General features: G+C 56.3%; 1 protein-coding gene across 9 annotated transcripts in view; it reads right to left on the bottom strand.

Moving 5' to 3' along the window:
• The window catches only part of DOCK6 (dedicator of cytokinesis 6), a 57,311-nt gene that overhangs the window by 5,327 nt on the left and 39,613 nt on the right, over positions 1 to 12,371 (bottom strand). For 2 of the 9 annotated variants that reach the window (XM_044004987.1, XM_044004993.1), the window contains exons 22-41: positions 12,198 to 12,361; positions 11,540 to 11,644; positions 8,626 to 8,718; positions 8,066 to 8,161; positions 7,561 to 7,701; positions 6,470 to 6,583; positions 6,162 to 6,332; positions 5,885 to 6,024; positions 5,548 to 5,717; positions 4,563 to 4,717; positions 4,106 to 4,288; positions 2,468 to 2,594; positions 2,232 to 2,316; positions 1,897 to 1,993; positions 1,612 to 1,746; positions 1,188 to 1,340; positions 755 to 913; positions 565 to 665; positions 277 to 469; positions 35 to 178 (exon numbers count right to left, since the gene is read on the bottom strand). In XM_044004987.1, coding sequence (XP_043860922.1) covers positions 35 to 178; positions 277 to 469; positions 565 to 665; positions 755 to 913; positions 1,188 to 1,340; positions 1,612 to 1,746; positions 1,897 to 1,993; positions 2,232 to 2,316; positions 2,468 to 2,594; positions 4,106 to 4,288; positions 4,563 to 4,717; positions 5,548 to 5,717; positions 5,885 to 6,024; positions 6,162 to 6,332; positions 6,470 to 6,583; positions 7,561 to 7,701; positions 8,066 to 8,161; positions 8,626 to 8,718; positions 11,540 to 11,644; positions 12,198 to 12,361 — 2,726 coding nt within the window. Of the gene's footprint in view, positions 1 to 34; positions 179 to 276; positions 470 to 564; positions 666 to 754; positions 914 to 1,187; positions 1,341 to 1,611; positions 1,747 to 1,896; positions 1,994 to 2,231; positions 2,317 to 2,467; positions 2,595 to 4,105; positions 4,289 to 4,562; positions 4,718 to 5,547; positions 5,718 to 5,884; positions 6,025 to 6,161; positions 6,333 to 6,469; positions 6,584 to 7,560; positions 7,702 to 8,065; positions 8,162 to 8,625; positions 8,719 to 11,539; positions 11,645 to 12,197; positions 12,362 to 12,371 lie in introns of those variants that run through there. The other 7 variants (XM_044005001.1, XM_044005010.1, XM_044005019.1 and 4 more) reach the window with 5 other exon arrangements.

Genomic DNA, 12,371 nt, shown 5'->3' with positions numbered 1-12,371 from the left:
TCCCGCTCCCCATCAGCTCTGGGGCCCAGCTGACCATGGTGAAGGAGGCGGCCGCCTGCTCCAGCAGCCCCACCAGCCCCAGCTCAGTGAAGTGCTTGCCGGAGCAGATCCCTTCTTCATCGGGGGAGAGGATGTCGTCTGAGATCGCTGACTCCTCCAGCACGTTGGATGAGATGCTCTAGGCAAGAAGGCGACCCGGCGTCTATCCAGGGGCTCAGGCCAGGCTGGGTCCTTCCTGCCACCAGCCCACGCCTGTTCCCACTGCTCCCTGCCCACCTGGAAGGTGACGCAGCCCACGGGCAGGTGGCGGCTGTCCTCCAGCAGGGCAAGGTACTCGGCCACCAGGCCTGCGGCGTGGACAAAGCACTGAGCCGCCTCCGCGTGGTTCCCCCGTTCCGCGTGCTTGCCGGCCATATTCTGAAGCCACGTCAGCCGAAGGTCTGGGGAGCCCTGGTACCCACGGGCAATCCTAGTATCAAGCAGGAGGAACCTGGTCTGGCTCATTTCCCTCATCTGCCCTGCCCCCGCCACCGGCTTCCTGCCCATCTGCCCATCCCCCCTCACCTGTACATGAGATCAATGAGCATCTCCGGGTCTTCCTGGTACTCCTTCATCTTCACTGTGTCTGTCAGGATCATGTGCAGGTTGAACATAAGATCTTGGACCTGGGAACAATTGCAGGGGTTGGAGGGAGGCCAGGAGGGAGGCCAGAAGGGAGGGGAGAGGGAAGGGCCGGGGCCGGGCCTCTGGGCACCTGCTCAGCAAAGGTGCTGTCCCGCAGCTCCAGGTCCTCCTCGGCGTAGGTCAGGATGGTCTTCAGAGAACGCCGCAGATGCTCCTCATTGAAATTCTGTGTTGTCCCCACGAGGGACGACAGGGACATCGTCACCTGCATCTTCACACGGGCAAAGTTCTGTGGGGAAAGCAGGGGAGGGGAGGGCTGGCTTAGTCCCTGCTTCCTCTTTCTGTCTTCCCTCCCTTCCCCCTTCTCTCTCTCCCTACTTCCTCCCTCCCTTCCTTCCTCCTTCCCTTCCTTCCCCTTTCTCTCTCTCTCCCTACTTCCTCCCTCCCTTCCTTCCTCCTTCTCTCCCTTCTCTCTCCCCCCTTCCCTTCTTCCTTCCCTCCCTTCCTCCTTTGCTCCCACCCCCACCCCCTCTGTGGTCTGTGTCCCACAGTCCCGCGCTCACATTTCCAATCTCATAGTTCTGGCGCATGAGGAGGTAGAGGGAGGCGCTGGCGTGGGTGCGAATGGTGGTGACCCGACTGCTGCAGTGGCGAAGGAGCCTCAGGCAGAGGTCTGCACACAGCTCTGTGTCCTCTTCAAAGAGCAGCTCAGGGAACTTCCGCCCCCACCCCCCAACACACATGTTAGGCACACGCATGCATGCACGCATGCACTCACGTGTGCATCCTCTCCCTGGGAGCTGACACAGCCTGGGCTCCTTCCTGGCACACATGGGGTGCTCTGGGAGAGTCCGGGGAGAAAGGCTCTGGGCAAACACTGCAGCCCTCTTCCCTCCACCTAGGAAAAGGCCCTGGGTGCAGAGCAGGGGTGGAGACCCTGGGCTTAGGGTCATGGGGACACTCGGTAGCTGCCTGGGCCCCTCTCACCTTGGACACAAGGGCCCTCTGTGTGGCCAGGCCATGCTGCAGGAAGAGGGCACTCTGGGTACAGCCTAGACTGTGCAGTAAAACCTTCAACACGGCCCCTAGCAGGCCCTCCTTGGCCTCGGATAAGATCACTGTCTGGGGAAAGAGGTGGATGGAGAAAAACATGGATGGAGGCAGAAGGAGAGAGAGCTGGGGCTAGATGAGGGGGGTCATAGTGTCAAGAGTCAATAGTAGCCCCTGTGACAGGAGCCATTATCTGTGGGATCCCTGCCCAAGGACCCCTACCTGCACAATGACCTCCAGCGTATCCAGTACTATGAGGTTGGCCTCCGTTGCCAGGTTCCCGTCTACGAGGGCTTCATGCTCCATCTCGTCCTTGGTTCTGTAGGGAAGTGTGTGTGTGTGTGTGTGTGTGGGGGGGTGTTGGACCACATGTGTATGGGGAAAGGCATCAAGCAGACCCACACCCTGCTGGGTTGCTTGGCTTGGCCCCTGGCTCCGGGATGGCTCAGGTCCAGCTTCTGAACTCCTAATCATCTCCACCCCTCACCCTGTTGTCTCCTGTCCCTCTGCCCTGCGCCCTCCTGCCCCCAGCCTGATCCTCTTTCTGCCCCACCCACTTGTCCACTCTGTCCGAGGTTTGCTTCCAGTGCGTGACATTTTTCCTCCATCTCACATTCTCCTGGTTCCCAAATGGGCTTCTCTCTGAGACAGAGGCAGACAGACAGACAGACAGTCACCGGTGAGCCTTCCACCTGAGCTGGTCGCGTGTGCACAGCCCTCAGTGAGTGGGGCCCTTCCATGTGGGGCCGCCGTGGGAGAGGAGCTAGGGCTGGCCCAGGCCGCCGCTGCTTACCCCGGCTGCGCCGTACCATCTCTTGCCGGGCCCCGATGGTTCCCAGAATTGCCTCCTCCAGTCGCGCTTTCATATCCAGTGACTTCTTGAAAGTGAGGCTGTTGATGCGCTCAAAGGCCTTCTTTCCCTGGGGGGAGGGGGTGAAAGGTGTGTGAAAGAGGGGGGGTCTGCTCTGGGAGGCTCCGTCTATACCCTTCCCATCCTCACCCTTACACTCTTCCCGCCTGGGCCCTCCTTCCACTGCCCATCTCCCGTGACAATATCCACAAGACACAGATGGTCTGGGGGAGGTGGAGGTGGCTCTCGGTTCCAAGGGTGCCCAGGGTCTCCCAGTTCTCCTGGTTCTTAGGCAGCTTGCCCGGTCTTAAGGTCACGACTACTACACCCAGGTGTCCCCCCAAAGGTCTCTCCTTGGTCCTCTGGTCTTTTCACTCTATTCTTCTGATGATTCCTTGGTGATTCTATCACTTGGTGATCCCATCACCTCCTGGGGGGATCAATGGTCATCCCCATGCCAATCAGCCCCAGATCCCTCTATCTGCCCCCAATGTCCCCCCAGCTCCATACCTCCTGAACTGAATGTCCCAAGGGTATCTCAGACTCAACATTTTCAAATCAGAACTCATTATCTTGCCTCTCAGACCCTTCCCCAATCCTCCAGGCTCACAGCCCCCAGGCATCCTCACCCGCATTCACTCCCCACATCCACCATGGTGTCATTTCTATCTGCTTCTATGGCTATCACCCTAGTTCTGGAAATCATCAGTTCCTACCTGGACTATAGCAAAGGCCTTTTCACGCCTGCCTCATGTTTTCCCTCACTCCCGGCAGACAAGGGATGTTCAGGCTGACCATAGTGCCCCCTTACTCAATGAGCCCTGGTGGTCCTCTAGGACCTCCAGGATCAAACAGAAAATCCTCTTCTTGTGGCATCTTAAGTGCTTTACCACTCGGCCCCTTTCTACCTTTCCACTCACCTTTGCTCCTTTCCACACATTCAGTGACCCAGTTACACAAGCCTATCTGCTGTTTCTTACACATCTCTCATCTCTATGCTTTTGCCCTGGCTGTGCCTCATGCCTGGAATGCCCTCCCTTCTTGACTCATTGTCTTTGCTTCTCTCGATTCCTCCAAAAACTCAAGTCAAACTCCACCTTCTGCCAGAGGCCTTTCCTGGGTGTCTTCTCTCTGAAACTGCCTCCCATTTACACTGAATCCATCTTGTCTCCCCCACAGACTGTGTGTGAGCTCTCTGAGAGCAGGGGCTGTTATTGGCTTTCTTTGTATCTCCAGTGCCTAGAACATAGTCGGTGTTTAATAAATGCTTGGCCCACTGACGGGGGGAATCCGGGTGGCAGAGTGGGTGAGAGAGTCTAGTCCCGTGGGCTGGCCCAGGGCACTATTGGAGGTCTAGAATGTCTCGGAGGGGCCCTCACCACCCTGGCAATGATAGAGCCTGGGGTTTGAGTGGGTCTATCCCAGAACATTTTGACCCAAGATTTAGGATTTTTGTGGCTCTGGCCTCTTAAGGGACAAGAGATGGGAACCCAGGGTCACAGATCTAGGGCCAGAGGGAGGCTCGACCCCACCTAAGGCCAGAGGGGCAGTTGAGGTCACACAGGGAGGAAGTGGGCAGACCTTGTACTCAAAGCAGGACGTGCACAGGTGCAAGAGGTCCAGCAGGCGGGCGAGCTGCCCGGGGCCCAGGTCACTGGTCCAGTGGTGTAGGAGTCCAGGCTCCGTGTTCTTCAGAACCCACAGGGCACATATCAGCAGGGTGCGGCTCGTATCTGCTGCCAGGGGGCTAACTGTGCGGGGGGGCTGGAGCAGGACAAGGCTGACCTATGTAGGGGGCACAGCCGGTCCTGCCCCACCCCCCACAGCCAGGTCGTGGACTGTGGGCTATTTGCTCAGGCTGAAGATGCAGGAGATCGCTTCATCCTCCACCCTCCACCCACCAAGCCAGCCTAAAAGAAATCCCTGCCGAGGCCCGCTTTAGAGCCCCACCCTGGAGGAGCAGACCGGGGTCCTGCCTTCACCCACCCCTATACACACACTGGGGTCTCAGACCCAGGGCTCCACCCTCAGTACTCACAGGTGGAGGCCCCTGGGAGATGCTGGGCCGTGGACCGGGGGGCAGGGGGCTGCCTGCGATGGCCATGGCCACAGACGGGCTAATGGTGCTGCTGCCATCCATGTCTATATCCATGTCTGGCACGGAGGCCAGCCGGGAGCGCTGCCCACTGCTTTCTGCAGAGGGGAGGACAGATTTTACTGGGAGTTGGGAGGGGGACAGGGAGGAGCCAGATCTTTCTTAGGTGGGTGAGGGGTACCCTGAACAAAGTTCTTTCTCTCCTACCTGGGGCCCTCCAGAGAACCCCCTCAGCTTATGCCTCTATGGGCCTGGCAAGAGAGGGGGATGGCAGGAAAGCAGCCCCTCCCTCTTCTGTACCCCTCTCCTCTCCTTTCACCTACTAGGGCTGGGCACTGCCTGAATGCTTCCTATAGAATCGTGGAGAGAGAGCCTGGGCCCAGGGGGAGGAGGGAGGTGCTGCTCCCCAGCTGCCACAGGAAGTACATGTTAACTCATTTGATACAACTCTGTGATCTAGGTACTATTATTATCAGATGAAGAAATGGAGGCAGAGAGTGGTTTAGTGACCCATCCAGGGTCATACAACTAGTGAGTGTCTGAGACAAGATCTGACCTGAGCTCCTCCTGACTCCAAGTCAGCTAGGTGGTGCAGTGGGCAGAGCACCAGGCCTGGAATCAGGAAGACCCAAATTCAAATCCAACCACACTTACTGACTGTGCAACCCTGAGCAAGTTACTGAACCTTTGCCTCTGTTTCCTCAACTGTAAAATGATAAGTAATAGCACCTACCTTTGAGGGTCATTCTGAGTATCAAATGAGGTAACATTTGTAAAGTGCTTTGCACAGTGCCTGGTATATAGTAGGTACTAAATAAATGCACTTCACCCCCACCCCCACCCCCCTTTCAGGTCCAACACTATCTATCCACTGTGCCACCTGGCTGGAGGCTGCCCCCCGCCCCCACCAGAAGCAGGCCTGGCTGACCTGAGAAGTCGTGCAATTGGGGGAGTGTGTCCAGGACAAGTGTGAGCAGCGGCAGGTAGAGCTGGGCCACCCGGGCCTTGACCTCGGGCTCTGCGTAGCGGGCATCAGCATCGTGACTGCACAGGAGGCTGTGCACGGCGCTGATGGCCTTCTTGTGCAGGAAGAACACCCTGGGGAGGTTTGGGGGGGGGGGTCAGCAGTCACATGGGCCCTTGGCCCAGAGCCTGGCGCCACAAGGAGGCTCTGGGCTGGGCTGGGGCCCTCACTGGTTCAGGAGACAGAGGGGAGCCTGACACCCCCTCACTCACCCCTTGGCCTCGGGCATCCCCTCACTCACCCCTCGGCCTCGGGCTCTAGGATGAGGGCCAACTCAGTCAGCAGGAGCCCTGCTAGGAAGTGCTGCTGCCGGAAGGAGCCCGAGAGCTCGAACATGCTGATCACCTTGGGGTCCTGGACGTGGCTGGAGAAGGCTGAACTCTAAGGGGGACGTAGCAAGTTCAGGAGCCGGAACCCAGGAGGCCCCATGGGAGCCGAGGGCTGGGGCCCACTCTGGAAAGGGGGGAGGAACAGGGGGTGGGAGTCAGTGCAAAGGCCAAGGTCTAGGTAGGCCTCACCTGGGAGGTGGCAGAGGAGACGGAAGGTGACGGGGAGGCCGGGGGGGAGATGGGGCTGCAGGGCAAGTTCAAGGTCACATAGTGCTCGTGGCTGCAGAGGATACGGGTGAAGTCCATGCGCAGAGTTATCAGCCCGTTGGGGTTGGGGGATGACTGCAGGCGAGTGGCCACCTGTCCAAGGATGCGGTCAGTGGGGCTAGCTGGGAAGGGGTGCCCTGTGACTGTCCTCACCCACCTGAGGCTTACCATGGTCCCCTCCCAGCATCCTCCCCAGGACACTCTCCCAGCCCATGACCTTTCTCTTCTACCTGCTTATAATACGTCCTGATGAGACTGAAGACGAAGCCTCGATCCACCAGGGACAAGAGGTCACTGAGGAAGAAGGCCAGGCTGCTGTTGAGCCGCTCGGCCAGCTCTGAGTCCTGCAGGGGATGGGATGTCAGTTTCAGGACCCAGCAGGGATGCACAGAGGTCATCCACGCTGGCCACCAGGGCCAGACCTATGCCCCCTGCCTCACGGTCTCTGACCCCTCTAAGTAGGGAAGACAACCTTCCGTTCTTTCTAGGTATCCCCTCTCATGACTTTATTTACTCCTCTGTGTGGATGACCCCAAACTATTTCCCCCAATCCTAGATGGCCTAACCTTCCAGATCCCCTTCTCCAACTTCCTGCTGGACACCTGACCCTGGAACTCATTATGTTCAAATGAGAGCACTATCTCCTCCTGGCTTTCCCCCCAAGATACAAAACCAAACCCTAGCTCATCTTGCTCACCTCCCTACTGTGGTCAATGGCCCCATCATCATGTTGGCCTAATGCCATTACTCCTATCCTTTCAAAACCTCACTCATCCTTCAAGGCCTTCCCTCTCCAGGAAGCGGTCCAGGATTACAATCTACATCGATCTCTCCTCTGAGCTTAACAATGCACACCCAATCTCAGTCATACACAGACCTGGGGTTCCACGTGTATGTTACTTCACTTTCCCATGTCACACTGGGATCTCCTTGAGGGCAGGGCCTGCGTCTGCTCCTCCTGTCTCTCCTCACTACCATGAGGGTGCCAATCAATAGCTAATTGTTGTCTTTTTTCTTTTTGCAGGGCAATGAGAGTTAAGTGACTTGCCCAGGGTCACACAGCTAGTAAGTGTCAAGTGTGCGAGGCCTGATTTGAACTCCGGTTTTCCTAAATCCAGGGCCAGTGCTTTATCTATTGTGCCACCTAGCTGCCTCCAATCAATAGCTAATTGATGGATGGGCCCTTGTGCAAGGGGCAACGCAGAAATATAGTGTTTGCTTCCAAGCCTTTCAGCCCATCCTTAGCCCAATCACCGCCCCTCCACAGGTCAGTATCGACCAGGGATGATGCATCTGTCATGGCGGAACGGCCTGCTCCTACCTTGTGGCTGCGGGCTGTGATCTCCAGCCCCACCGAGCTGACCAGAGCCGTGATGTCGTCCATGAAACGGCCTGGAAAGCGCAGCTTCCGGGAAGTGTCCAGACGTTCGCTAAGCACCAAGTGTAAGGTCATGCTTTTCACCTGGGGGGAGAGGGATGCTAAAGGTCAGAGATCTGGGGGGACGGATGGCACACGTGTCTGTGTAAAGGGATCCTCTAGAGGAATCGCAGAATTTTAGGGCGAGAAGGCACCTCAGTGACCATCGAGTCCAGCCTGAACCCCCCCAAGGAATCTCTGCTAGCACGGAGTGGGTGGTGGCCCATCAGCCAACCTGTGCCTCTAAAGCCTTGATCTACTTCTTCCTGATTCCCTCCCATCATTCCTTGTACTGAGTGAGAGGATGTGGGTTTGAATCCCGGCTGGGGCACCTACTCCTTGTGTAACCTGTGAGCAGCAGATAGAGGTCTGGGCAGTGGCTCTCCCACTGGCCTGGAGGCTTACTTACCATGAGTTGGAAGAAGAACCAGGCATGTTGTAGCACAGCCTCCCGCACTGTGCTGCCACTCACCACCCACTGGAGAGCCAGTTCCTCATGCAATAACTGTGGGGGAGGGGGTTGGAGGGAGAGTCATAGGTAGACCAGGTGGCCCCCCGCCTTACCCTCCCCATACCATTCAGGGGTCACAATTCCAGCCAAAGCACCCGCCCTCTCTGATCTCTTCCTGGGGATACAAGGGGAGCCCCTATCCTTCCCTTTGTACCACTAATCCCAGAGACTCAGGCCCTGTCCTCTCTGCGCTTTGTGACTCCAGTCAGCTCCGAGCCCTCTCTGTGCTCCTAGCCTGGTCCTCCTCACCCCAATCCCCCTGGACAGAGCGTATGATGGATAACACAGACAAGAAGGCTCAGGGATAGAATAAAGGCCGGAGGGTGAGATGGGATGAGACAGGCCCGCTTTTCCCCGAGCCTCCCCACATGCCGACCCAGGCTGGGCCCTGGAGAGAGGGGTAGCCCCCACAACAGGATGATCAAGAGGATACATCAGGGCCCCCTTTGCCAAGCTACCTTCCTCCCAGTAGGTCTTGGCTGGGAGGTTGCCGGGAGAGACGAGGAGCCCTCGAGATAGGAGGAAGCTCGGTTAGGACCTCGATCCGTGGCCTGTGAATGGAGTGGGATGGAGAGGAAGAGGAAGAGATGATGGAGGAGAGGGTTAGTGTGGATAGAACAAAGGAAGAAGGAAAGGGAAGAAGCAGGGAGAAGAGAAACTGAATGGGTTGATCCAGCGAGGAAAACTAGCACCTCCCATGGAAACAGCCTTACCTGGGGTCCTCTACCATTCCCCTTCTCCAGGCCGTGTCTTCCAGACTGCTCTACCTCCCTTGAAACCTGCTCATCTCGCTGTGATTTCCTACTTCTTGCCATGCTCAAATCTAACCCCGGTTTGGCATTCGATGCCTCCCTTCAATGACCACCTCATCCTTTTTGCTCGACAAAACGACCACTGATGCCCGGAGCTCCCACCCTAGAGTCCAAAACCTCAAACCTGGCCCGTCTACTCAACAATCATCCCACACATGGCAGGCTCCCTGATGGCCCCACCTGGAATTTCCTCCTTACTCCTCACGTCTCTTAAATCCTAATTATCCTTTAGGGCCCAGCCAGAGTCCTAACTCCTCCACGAATCCTTGACCCCATACTGGTGCTTCCTCCTTTGACCTCTTCTATCCCTACTGACTGAACCATATTCTGTAGCCTACAGCAACAGAGGAGAAAGACCCCAGGGCTTCCAAGGGCCGTGCTGGCCTTCACAGCCCTGCGTCTCTGATGAAGGAGCCACTGAGGTCATCTGCTCTTCCTCTGGAGGAAGTCCTAGAACTCCTCTAGATGAGGTCCTCCCCACCCTCCCAGTGAGGTATGGAGAGGCAGAGCAGCCTCCAGCCTGAGACTTTTGCCAGGGGAGAAAAAAGAAGACATTTTGGAGCAAGGAAGGAATACTCGAAGGAAACAAGTCTGAGGGAGCAGGAGATAATAATGATAACTAGCATGTATATAACACTTTAAGGTTTTCAGAGTCCTTTACAGAGGTGATCCTCTTTATCTTACAGATGAGGAGACTGAGGCCCAGGGATGTTCAATGACTTGCCCAGGGTCACTCAACCGGTAAGCATCTAAGACTGAATTTGAACTCAGGTCTTCCCAACTCCAGGTCTAACATTCTATCCACTGCACCACCCAGCTGCCTAATTGAGAGAATCAGCCAACAAGTATTGAGAGCCTGCTCTTCCCGGCTCCCCTATAAGCCTGAACAACCCCAGGGAAGGAGCAGGAAGGAGGTGTGGGCAGAATACCTGGCCCTGGGCAGAGCCTCGCCTGACCACTAGGTGTCACTGTTCTCCCCCCAAATGAAAGGAGGGGTGTGTCTATCTCCTGCATCCTTCAAAGGATTCTCTCCTGAGCTGTCGGGTGCTCCCTGTCCCATGGTGATACAGCCAAAATGAGACCCAGGTCCTTGCTCCAGGGAACTAGCTTTCTGGGCCTTTTCAGGTGTAAATCTATGACCCACTGATCTGTAGTTTCTACTACTGCATCTCTAAACTCACACAGGCCCTCACTGCCTTTCTCTTGGACCACGGCCTCCTTATTGTCTCTCTTCCCGTTCTAAGCCATCCTCTATACAGCTACCAAAAATGATTTTCCTACAGCACAGGTCTGACCATGTCCTTCCCTTCCTCAATAAACTCCCATAGCTCCCTATTACCTCTATTATTAAATACAAACTCGTCTGTTTGGGCTCTTTGCAACCCAGCCCCAACATGCACTCTAGGGGTCAAACTGGCCTTCTTTACCGTTCCTCATACAAGAGAAACTCTGTAAGCAGCTAGGTGGTGCAGTGGATAGAATGTGGGACTTGCAGTCAGGAAGATCTGAATTCAAATCCTGCCTCAGACACTTAATTGCTGTATTACTCTGGGCAAGTCATTTGTCTACCTCAGTTTCCACACCTACAAAATGAGGAGAATAAGAGCACCTACCTTGGAATTGTGAGGATTAAATGTGCGAATACATGTGAAGAGCTTTGCCAACCTTAAAGTTCCACTTCTTAACTTCTCACCTCTGCCTCTCAGACTCCCTGGTTTCCTTCCAGAATCAGCTCCAGCACCACCTTCTGCCCGAAGCCTTTCCTGACGACCCCCCCCCCAAGCCCCTTCATTTTGTATTTATTCTGCCTTTCCCTCTATATGTGTGTCTTCCCTGATAGACATATAATCTCCTGGAGGGCAGGAGGGCTTTCCCTTTTGTTTTTCTATCTTCAACATCATGCACACTGCCTGGCATACATCGGGTGCTTAATAAGTCCTTGTTAGTTGATTGGAGGGACAGGACTCCAAAGGAAAAAGAATCAGAGGATGAGACTGAGCATGACTAAGGCCGAAGTGTGGTTCAGGTTGTGAAAGCCCAGAAGAAGCTGGGAAGGCTTCAGAGAGGAAGCAGGAGGTGGGCCAGGCCTTGAATGACAGGTAAACAGGTAAGATTATATGTCTGGGGTGAGAAATAGGGTGTGGGGGGAGTGTGTGGCATTCCAGGTAAAGTGAAAATATTAAGAAAGACATAAGGAGTCCCTGGTGACTCGAATTTGCTCAAATGCCAGCCCTGACACCCCAGGCTTGGCCCCTGGGCCTCTTTGTTGTCCCTCCAGCTGTTGTCACTGGCCTTGACCCCAGAGCCTGGGGAGAGCCCACCCAGAGACAGAAGACTGGCTCCGATGACCTGCCTAGCCTCACCAGGTCAGACAGGGAATGGCCACCCCCTCCCCACCCCAAAAGAAGTGCCTTAGTAATTCTGGCTCCCTTCCTTGCCTTCACTAGGCAGACCCCCATGTTAATGGGTAGCAGAGCTCATGCCAAAGCAGGGAGGGGTGAGGGGCATGCACTGGGGCCCCAGGGGTAGCACACTGCAAGCTGCAGGCAGGGTGGGGCACCTGTTTGAGGTCAGCGCTGTAGTGGGGGTGAATCCGCCTGAGGACGGCCTTGCTGCCCCCTGGGGCATAAGCAGAATTCACCCAGGAGTGAGAGCGGTCCACACCCTAGAGCCGGTTGGTGGGTGAGTGGGTGCAGGGAGAGGGGTGTGGGGAGGGGGCACCAGAGACACAGGAAAGAGAGAAAACCAGGGTGAAACCAAGCAGGGGTTTCCATGGCATCTTGGCACACACAGCCCCACACACAGAACGCGTGTGTACACACGCAGGCACCGAACCCATACACCGACCCCTGACACTGCTTAGCTTAGGGAAGGCCCTTAGCTTTGGCAAGGGTGTGTGTTTGCGGGTAGGGGGATGCTAGAGATAACAGAACAAGAAGGAGCTTGCCCAGGGTTAGCAATGCACCATCAGCAGACCCAGGATGAGGACCTGGGGACTGCTGACTCCCAGTCACTGGGCCATTTTACTGATGTGAGGGTGGTTCATGTTTTGCCCCTGATATCCCGTCCCCTCAACAAAAGGATGCTGAGAACCCAGTTTTCTTCACCTTTCCCAAGCTTCATCCCACCCTCCCAATACCCTGTAGGCCAGGAGGGGGATGACCTCCTCTCCCCTCCTCTTCCCCATCCCTCCCCGCATTCCTTGGTCCAGCCCACACCTTGCAAGCCAGGATGCGGGTGACTTCCTCATCTGGGGAGCAGGGAGAGGAGGCTAGATCAGGATTGCTGCTGCTGATGCTCTTGGAACGCGACAGGAGGAGGCTGGAGGGCCGGCCAGGGGCACGGGACAGTGTAGCACACTGCACAGGGGGTGGAGGGGGCACTGGGGAAAG

Source organism: Dromiciops gliroides, chromosome 1, assembly GCF_019393635.1.
Source record: "Dromiciops gliroides isolate mDroGli1 chromosome 1, mDroGli1.pri, whole genome shotgun sequence".
Lineage (NCBI taxonomy): Eukaryota > Metazoa > Chordata > Mammalia > Microbiotheria > Microbiotheriidae > Dromiciops > Dromiciops gliroides.
The sequence above is the reverse complement of the archived record's forward strand: the minus strand, read 5'-3'. Positions and strand labels throughout refer to the sequence as shown.